We start from the raw sequence: 10000 nt of genomic DNA, 5'->3' as shown, positions 1-10000 counted from the left end.
CAAACTGACACGCCCATTTCCCAGAGTGAAAAAACAGTACCCGTTGATTTCATATCAAACGAAACAAGATTGTTGTTGAATTTAAACTGCACTTTCGTACCTTTCAACCAAAGCGATTATGAACAACGACCTAATGGTACTGTTTACATTAAACCTCACAACAAGATGTACGGGAAAACGAGGTACACAATTCGCAGGAAAATTTTGCTACTTTGCGTCAACTTCTCAAGAAATGCGACAGTGTTTTCCGAACAGCCAAGCGCAGGCTACCTCACTAAAACAACGCCAACGTCTCTCCAAATATTGACTTCAGCTGGCTGCATAACGTGAATGGCTTCCCTACTTCTTCTGTTGGCGACTTACGCTCTATTTTCTGAACTGCGCTACTTGCCTGGAAGGATCATTATCAACTTGTCGCTATCTTTGCTGCTGTATCAAGGCGTCTTTCTCTCAGCAATGAAGACTTCCAGTCGTGAGCAATGCCAGGTCATTGCCGTTCTTCTTCATTACTTTGTCTTGTGCTCTTTCACGTGGATGAATGCTATGGCATATGATGTGCACAAGACATTTACTTCCTCGGGTAAGCTTATAAGAGTACGTCAAAACTTCTGTCCAGAAATACACGTAATTCGATTTCCAACACGAAGTGTCCATGTTAAAGTCTCAACATTTGCTATCTATTTCCAACAATGAGATAGGGGTAAAGGCAGTTAGCGTCATTTTCTGGTTATAGCTAATGTAACTCTGAGGACTGAAGTTTGAGGGACACTATGTGACGTTGATTGTCATGTATTCCCGCACGCGAGCGAGAGTTTGGGAGGGGAGCAACTGGACACCTCTTGATTCTTGTCAAATCACAGGCAACCAAAGCTCACAACGCGATTTTGCAGTGCATAACTATTATGTAGTGAGAGAATTTAATGATGAAAACAGTTAAAACTCAAGTTACGTTTAAAATCTGAATGTCTTCCTCTCGCAATAAACTTTCCCTACTTCAAATATGTTGATGACTTTTGTTTTGTGTCGATTCATTAGCCATCGCTGATATGGTGAAATCAGTACTCGTTTATAGTGTATAAACGAGTACTGATTTCACTATATCAACAATGGCTAATGAATGAACACAAAACAAAAGCAAACAAGATATTTGAGGTAGGGAAAGTTTATTGCGAGAGAAAAACATTTAGTTTTTTAACTTAACTTGAGTTTTAACTGTTCTCTTTTCATCATTGAGCTCTCTTACTACATAATAGTTATGCATTGCTGGGGGCGCCTGCGGTCAAATCTAATTACACGCCTTCCGAACATAGGCCGAAAAGGAGCATGAAACACGCTAGATTCCTCAAGTTAGTTAATTAGCAGAGCACTCGTGCTCGGCTAAAGAACCTTAAGACTTAAAGAAAGTGATTTTTGTTAGTAGCCGTATGGGCAGTCACATGATTTCGAGTGCAATTTGGAATCAATAAGCAAGAATAAATTTCTTTTAAGACGAAGAAAATTGCACGAGCCCGTAGGGCGAGTTGAATTTGTAGTGTTTGAAAACAATTACAAATTGAACAAGCCCTACGGGCTCGAGCAATTTTCTTCGTCTTTGATAAAATTTACAAGTGCTTTTTTATTCCAAATAGCATGACAAAAATCATACGATTACTTAATAATAATAAACATGAAAAAAGTGAGTGTCGAGATAGCTAAGCAGAGGAAACGCACGCGTATCACGCAATCAGGTAAAAATTGCGCCATAAATTGCCCATCCAGGCCGCACGCTTGATTTGAAAACAAAAAATTTGATTTGTTCTGACCAAGCCCTATTGTTTATTAGACAATCATAATCCAAAATTTCGATGCGTAATTTGCAATGGCATTACACTTTTTGGCACCGGTATTAAACTTTTTTGCACTGCACTAGTGTTACACCTGAACTGCATTGTCCTTATCCAATAGGACCAGCGTAATTTTTTCATGTATTATATTATTATTATTATTGTTATTATTATTATTATTATTATTATTATTATTATACACATGTTTATAGGAAACGAAAATTTTTTTTATAAATAACTATTATTGCTATTATTAGAATTACTATTAGTATTTGTATCTCTATAAGCCTAATACTTGTTTTAGAGTTCTTTATTTGGTTTTTTCAGTGTGTGTATTTTTACTGATAATTTGAAATAAACAAAGTTTTAAATTATTACTATTATTATTATTATTATTATTATTATTATTAATATTATTACTATTATTATTATTATTATTATTACCATTGATTATTATTATAAATCGAATTCTTCTTTAACCTAGACGGCGGACATGGATCGAGTCGTCAAGGAAACCAGAATAAACGCTTAATGAGATACTGTTTGTTCGGATGGGGAGTTCCTGCTATTGCCGTGTCCATCTTTGTGATCATTGACCAAATTCTCAGCAAAGGATTCATTGGATACGGTAGGTCTGCTGTCTCAATATGAATTTAAAATGACTGTGTCACGGCAGAGCAGTTCATTTTGTATAGCTTTTAGTTGCTCCTGCTTGCTATTTGCGTTAGGAGACAGTGCTGTCCAGGGGTTAGGGCGCTTGCCTTGAGATCCGGAGATCCCGGGTTCAAGCCCCGCTCTGACCACTCGTGGAATATTTCAATGATCCTGGTTGTCCCTGGTTCAACTTCTCGGCTGCACTTGTAAATAGCCAACTTGTTTGCTTACGACCAAGTGAGATTCTTAACAGCAGGGGTGGCGCAGTGGTGAAAGTGCACGCCTCCCATCAATGTGGCCCGGGTTTGATTCCCAGTCATACTGAGCTGATGTGGGTTGAGTTTGTTGGTTATTTTTTCTGCTCCGAGAGGTTTTTTCTCCGGGTCTGACTCCGTCAGACATCTTCCATCTTCACATCTTCACATTACCCAAGATTTGATTTGATTTGATTTACTTTTGTTTCTGTCCCCAGTTAAAGCTCTTGTGCTAAATCCATTGACACGGAAATAAAGTTGCAATTATTATTATTATTATTATTATTAGTAGTAGTAGTAGTAGTAGTAGTAGTAGTAGTAGTAGTAGTAGTAGTAGTAGTAGTAGTAGTAGTAGTAGTAGTAGTAGTAGTAGTGGTAGTGGTAGTAGTTGTTGTAGTGAGTAGTAGTAGTAGTAGTAGTAGTAGTAGTAGTAGTATTATTATTATTATTGTTATTATTATTATTATTATTATTAATTTTGGCGAAAAAAATGTCTGTAATTTAAGTTACCAACAACATAGATATTTAATAGGCTGAACAGTTTGCAACAACGTCAACTTGAAGCTAATGGAACACCAGCCCTTTAATTCCAACAGGGGCAATGCAAAGAAGTTCTCAAAATGCGTGGCGAAAACAGACACTTTCAAATTATTCAGCTTTCGGAAGTCATCTATTTAAGTCTATTTTACCTTTAATTTATTCTGATACAGTAACGGTTTAGATTGTACATAAGTATATTATTTTATTCCATTCAATTTATCTTTCTTTACTCTGTATTTTTAACACGACCCCACAAGTTTCACGTTCTAGTAACCATCGAGTTAAAAGAAATTCTTTACTCACTTACGTTTTTTATCCCTGGAAAAAGTCAAGAACCAACGGATTTTTTTCCCGTGCTTCCTTTCAACTGCCGACTTTGATCGCAACTGCGATAATTATTCCAAGGGTACCCAACGAGCAAATTTAAAAAGCCTTTGAGAGAAATTTCTAGGTTTCTTGTAATGTATAAAGGCTGTCTAAAGAGTTGCTTTTATGTCCCAGAAGAATTAGATCTGTTTGGAAATCTTAGCTGAAATTTGAAGTGTCCGAAAATTTAGGGAATGATATACTGTTGATATCTTCATTTCAGAAATTGCTAGCTGAAATTGGCAATCAAACCCGATTGTAGGTGACCTTTTTAAGTGCCAAAAATTGCAAAAATATGAATCCCATCCGAAAACGTAAGGGACTGCTTTCAATTCCCTGGTTGCGTATGTTTTAGGTGGTGTTTTAGTAAAGAAATCTATATTAGTGCTGTTTGGCAATGTAGAACAGAAATTCTTAGACCAGTTTGGCTCTCCCAAACAGATATTTAACCGAAGACGATAGCTGGGTGCCCCTAATGCTTTATTATTTTAATTTCTTCCTTTGATTAACAGGAGAGGGAGAGGCTTACTGTTTCATATCGAAGCCCGAAGCAGTTCTTTATTTCTTTGTTGCGCCAGTTGCATTGATAATGCTCTTCAATGCATTTGCATTGGTGCATACCGTGTTGCACATTGTAAAGACAAGGAAGGTACGTTGACAAAGCTATTAGATATGCATTTATCAGATTTTGATATAATAGCATTCGAAACGATGTACTGAATAAATAAAATAGCTACTGTCTGAGTGATTAAGGATGGCAGTCCGCCACACTCGCCAAGTAAGTGAACACCCTCTCCTCGACTAACGGATGATTGCTGCCTAACCACACGTCAACGGGTCTTGTACTGCAAGGCTGAATTTGACAGATGGACGGGAACCCTTAGTCTCGAGCCAATAATCACCAATCAATTAATTGTTTGACGGCTGAGTAGCCGACTGATTTTCAAAATGCGACACTTCCAGTGAATAATAAAAGGACTGCTGCTATACAGACCGGAAGTCTATGTTCCTTACTGCAAGAGAGCAAGAACTAGCTTTTACGAGAAGGTATCGCAACCATTGACAAATGTCTCTTAAACCAGGCACAGTTTCGCATGCAAAAGGGGCACACTTTGTGTAACGGTTAAGTTTTCCTTGCTTGGTGCCATTCCAACATTATCAGTGACGAACTTTTTTTTCCAGAGAACGCAGAAGGTTACCAATAAGCGGCATAGCACCGGCGTAGCCTTGGTTTTTGTCAAAATGGCGTCAGTCATGGGGGTGACATGGATTCTTGGAATCGTTGCCAACGTTAAGGCCTTGTCATTTTTGTGGTACCCGTATGTTATTCTGAACAGCCTTCAAGGTATTATGCTCTTTCTTTGTTTTATTTCCTTCATTTTTGTACGTTTTTGCTTATCCCTGATGTATCGTAGTTATGGTATCAGCTTAGTTTTTGTGTCAGGACTCATGCAGCTCTTACAACGATTCTCGGCTTTTGGCTCAGGAAACAATGGGGCACAAAAATGCACGACAGAACAGTGACGTCCAACCCTAAACCATAATTAGAGCTTTGTCCGATGCTGGTTCAATGAAATTCGAGGTCTTAAAGGACTACTTGGAATCTATAGTTTTTCAAGCTGGCTTTTCAGTTGGAACGTTCAAAAGGGAGTTAAATTAAGCAAGGACAACGGCTACGGCAACGGCACAAAGCAAAAATATTATTGCTTAAAAAAGGAAAACAATCGTGCTGCATGCGCAGCCGTACTCCAAAAAACAACATCGTGAAATCACCAAATTTTAGGTTTTGATGACAACGTGAGCATATGACAATGAACCATTCGTTTTCTGTTTTGACTCATTAAAACAGTTCGTACCCACCCAGTTACAGGATAGTTCGCCTGTAATTGTACAAAGTGAACAAGACAGAAAGAATTATCGCGAAATATTTGAAATCGCACTAAGTTATATTTCCTGACGTCGGTCTGGGAAGAAAGAAACGAAGTGATTTTGAAACGTCCATAAGTAACTTCCTTCCAATTAAACCGCGCTGAAATTTTATAATCTGGCTATACCTAAGGATCTTTCAGCTCGCGTGATTCTCTCTTTAAACATAATCGAACGTAATCAACTTTTATCATTTGTTAAACCGTTCAAGGTTCCGATTTAAATGCTTCTAATATGAAACAATACTTATTCGTTGTAATCACCAGCGTCCTGTAATTTAGTTCCTGTTGGTTACATCATATTTAGTTTTGTACCTCCCTCAGTATCGTTTTCACTTCGATTTTCAAACACCTTTTCTTTGTATGATATGGTCACATATATGAATGCTTAAAGGATGCTCATTTGGAATGACTTGATCTTACTGAAAGTTTCATATGACAAGCGGTTCTGTCCACCCTTCAAAAGTAATGGTCATCATAAACATCGTCATCTTTGTTATCAATAACCAGTGCTTAAACCGTGAGTCTTCTTTTAAGATTTTGAGAAGTAAATAGTACCTTCACTTGTCAGACCAATCAAAACTTCAGTAGGAAAGTAAGGTGGCTACATACCATCCCAAAGTTTTAAGCAGTGGGCTCAGACAAACTTCCCTATCTGAGCTGTTAGCCATCCCGCTTTGCGCTAGATACCCGGCTCAACTCCGCCATAGTTAATAGATGTAGGATAGTTATGAAACTCGACAAGTTTCTTTGTTTCATGTTTTTGTTCCCTTTTTTGGTCTAGACCCTGCACAAAACCCGACAAAAACACGCTTTTTTCGGCAGGATAACCAATCAAAAGCTTCGACTAATTTATTCCAAATTAACTTGCGAACCAAAACCAAAAGATTGTGCAGGGTCACGGTCGGTTCATCATCTAATTGCGACTGTATGGTTCCTGCTTTTGAAATTCCCAGGGTTTCATACGGCCAGTCCCTAGATTAACTATGACTCCACTTATGTCCAGGTTTGACTCTAGTTAGATGCACTGCCAATTTTGACATCCAACATGAAGGGTCCCTTTACGTCTAAGCATTTGCTAACTATTTTCAACAATAAAGATTAGCGTTATTTTTAGCTTTGGGTAAATGCAGCAGTTAAACTTTAATAAAGAGCTGCATTTGGGTGACACTTTGTGACGTAAATTGCCTGTATTCTGAGAAACGAGTGCTGTTGGAGTTGGCAACAAGAGCAAGGAGACAGTCCGTGACGCTTATTGAAATTAGCGTCCATCCGAAATGTGTGCTGTAAAATCGAGAAGGCTAAGGTTACAAAGAAAAATAAAGAGTTCTTAGCATTTCGTTCAAAAACTGCATTTACTGATGTTATTTGTGCATGTTTCATAGGTCTGTTCATCTTCTTGTCATTTGCTGCAAGTGGGAAGTCAATACAGCTATATAAAGCCAAAATAGCCAAATTAAGAAATCGGTGCAGCTCGAATGCACCAAAAAATACAGCTAAGACAAAGGAGCGGAGGGGTTGGCGCAGTGGTAAGATCTCTGCTGCTAAGGTCCCGGGTTCCATTCCCGGTTCTGCCGAGAGTGGAATAATTGGCGACCTTCTTTCCCGCTAAAGTTCACTCAGCTTTCCATCCTTCCGAGGTTGGTAAAATGAGTACCAGCATGAATGGACTGCATAGAAGCCGCTGCCATTTGCGCCTGTATATGCTTCCAATCCGCTGGGGGTAAATTGATCATTGTAAAGCGCCTTTGAGACGATTGTGATAAAGGCGCTGTATAAATGCACCACTTTACTTTACTTTAAAGGATCCTACCCCTACCCCTACCCCTACCCCTACCCCTACCCCTACCCGTACCCCTACCCCTACCCGTACCCCTACCCCTAACCCTACCCCTACCTCTACCCTACCCCTACCCCTACCCTTACCCGTACCCCTACCCCTAACCGTACCCCGACCCCTAACCCTACCCCTACCCCTACCCTAACCCATACCCCTAACCCTACCCCTACCCGTACCCCTACCCCTAGCCGTTCTTAGAGTCCTAGCGTTCTAGATTACGAAGAAACTCAGCAGTAATATATTTGCCATGAAAAAGTTACAACAATCTTTATTTAACAAAGACAGCCGCAGTAATGGTACAGTTCAGTATTCAAACATATTCATTTTCTTTAACAAGAACGATATTAGAAAGCTGTGGGCAATAGTAGCGTTATATGATGTGACAATTGATTTATTTACATAAGTTAAATTAAATAAGTGGGTAGTAAACTTGCTCCCTACACCCCCCTCGGGGGGGTCTCTCATAAAAAAAGGACGGGGGTGCTCGTCCTACCTTTTGGAGGTTAAAAAAGCGGTTTTGGTACCTTTTAGGGTGTTCAGCCTCAAAAGGTCCCGTCCACAGCGGGAGCTTTACCGGTACCTTTTAGGGTATTGAGACGAAAAATCATGACAGGAGGTATCTGACAATTAACTAATTTTTAATTTTGTCTAATAAAAACCCATAATTTGGTACCTCTTAAGGAGAAAAAATTTTCTGCCACTCCCACTAGACAGGATCTTAGTACCTCTTAGGCCTGTTTCAAACGTCGAACTTTTCATGTGCCGAATCTAATGCAAATGAGCGAAAACAATAGATTTTCTCATTTGCATTAGATTCGGCACATGAAAAGTTCGACGTTTGAAACGGGCCTTAGGGGTTCTTTTAAAAATTCCCGACTAGCACCACCGTTACTTTTATATGGGATTTACCTGAAGTGTCAGTCTTGAAGACATGTCATTTTCAAGTCGTCTGAGATTTGTAGTTATCAATAACACTTGGTAATGTTATCAGTACTTTCCTATTTCTTTATTTATGCCTAGCCCTTAGTTTAGTTTAGTTTACTAGACATAGCTTTCTGTTTCTGTTATTGATTTTAGTTTCTTAGCAGTGATTGCCACATATCATTAGCTTTTGCCATGATTTATTTATCTACGTTGGCCTTTAGTGTGGCAAAGCATGTAATTTGCCTGTTGAACTTTTTTTTTTCTTTTTCAATAAGTGATTACATGTACTGTAGTTTTGCTCAACTCTTTTCCTCTTCATTATATGTATGATTTTAATTCCAAATCATCCGTTTGTTATGACTATTTCACAATTATTACTTTCAATGTACTATTGTAGCTTCACGTAGAATTCAGTGCTAATAACTCTAGCTATTGCCAAGTCCGTGATTCATATAATGGTTCTTGGATTATAACATTGTTTAATTTGTTTAGAATTTACACTCTTTTTGCTTCTTTTGTTAATAATTTCTTTGCCTTTTGATTCGCATGTATCTGCTATGTAGGATAGTTTTTATTATTCAACTTGTAAATAATATCAATTTACTATGTTTAATTCATTAGCTTATATTTGTTTTATAGCGTTACTCGTTCCCGTTTTTTTGTCATTATATCACTCGAGCTCTGTTGACTCTAATAAACTCGTAAAGCCTAGCTCAAATCTGTTGTTCTTGCGTCGACCGTTTAGGCCGTTTTACAAATACTTAACTACGTAAGTTACCAATAATTGATCAATTAATGAAATGAAATCTACATTTAAAAGTAATACAACAACCTGAAAATTATAATTAGAAATAGGTTGGTAAAATATGCTATTCACTAAAAGGTAAAGTCATCCTTGAGAGGAATATGCGCCGAAGAAACGAAAACTTCAACATCCCTTCCTTCCCAACCCGGGAAAATCCGGGGCTTTTGATGGGTAAGGCCCTCCCCGGGGTGGAGAATTTGACCTTTGCCCGGGTGGGGTTGGGAAAATGGAACCGGAAGTGTCAGGTTTCAAACGATTTTTTTTTCGGGTCACAAAGTTAACATTTCATCAATTACATGCTACTGTCGCATCGATCACTGTGACCAAGACACCTTCAAAACAGAAGGGTTCGAAATGATCTGAACAGCTGTGACGGTGCTGGATATTTGGCAAGTTTTTCCTTCTAAATTCAGATGACTCATTCTTTGAGAAGGACTTCATTTTTAACAGGGAGGTATTACAACAGCCCACAATAACTCACTGAACCATTTTTCAAGTATCCCGCCAAGATGGCGGACTTAATTTCCTCGTAAGTCTGCACTATTCACGTGCATGAGGAAGACAGTACAATTAAAATCTAACTTTCGGCGGGGATGGGGGGGGGGGGCACACTTTAGAAATATCTGGGTGGGGATGTGCCGCTGGGACCCTGGAACCCTTAGCCTATACCAGAGCTAATTCAGCTGACTTTTGCTACCCTATACTAGAGTAAACTCCCACCGATTTCCGTCTAAATACCGATTCTTGACAGTTAATAATATCCAGAGGTGTTTCGTGATACCCATTTATTGACACTGTTGAGGCTTAGTTGCGTAAACTTAAACTTTGCCGATTCGATTTTTTATATTCTTGAGTGGGAATTTCTGGTT

General features: G+C 38.7%; 1 protein-coding gene across 1 annotated transcript in view; it reads left to right on the top strand.

Annotated features, from left to right (window-relative positions):
- Positions 1-10000, top strand: part of LOC138053140 (adhesion G protein-coupled receptor E5-like) — a 17968-nt gene that overhangs the window by 4912 nt on the left and 3056 nt on the right. Inside the window, exons 3-6 of the mRNA XM_068899811.1 lie at positions 331-580; positions 2308-2451; positions 4150-4286; positions 4820-4982. Coding sequence (XP_068755912.1) covers positions 331-580; positions 2308-2451; positions 4150-4286; positions 4820-4982 — 694 coding nt within the window. The remainder of the gene's footprint in view (positions 1-330; positions 581-2307; positions 2452-4149; positions 4287-4819; positions 4983-10000) is intronic.

Source organism: Montipora capricornis, chromosome 6 (assembly GCF_036669925.1).
Source record: "Montipora capricornis isolate CH-2021 chromosome 6, ASM3666992v2, whole genome shotgun sequence".
NCBI lineage: Eukaryota > Metazoa > Cnidaria > Anthozoa > Scleractinia > Acroporidae > Montipora > Montipora capricornis.
The sequence above is the reverse complement of the archived record's forward strand: the minus strand, read 5'-3'. Positions and strand labels throughout refer to the sequence as shown.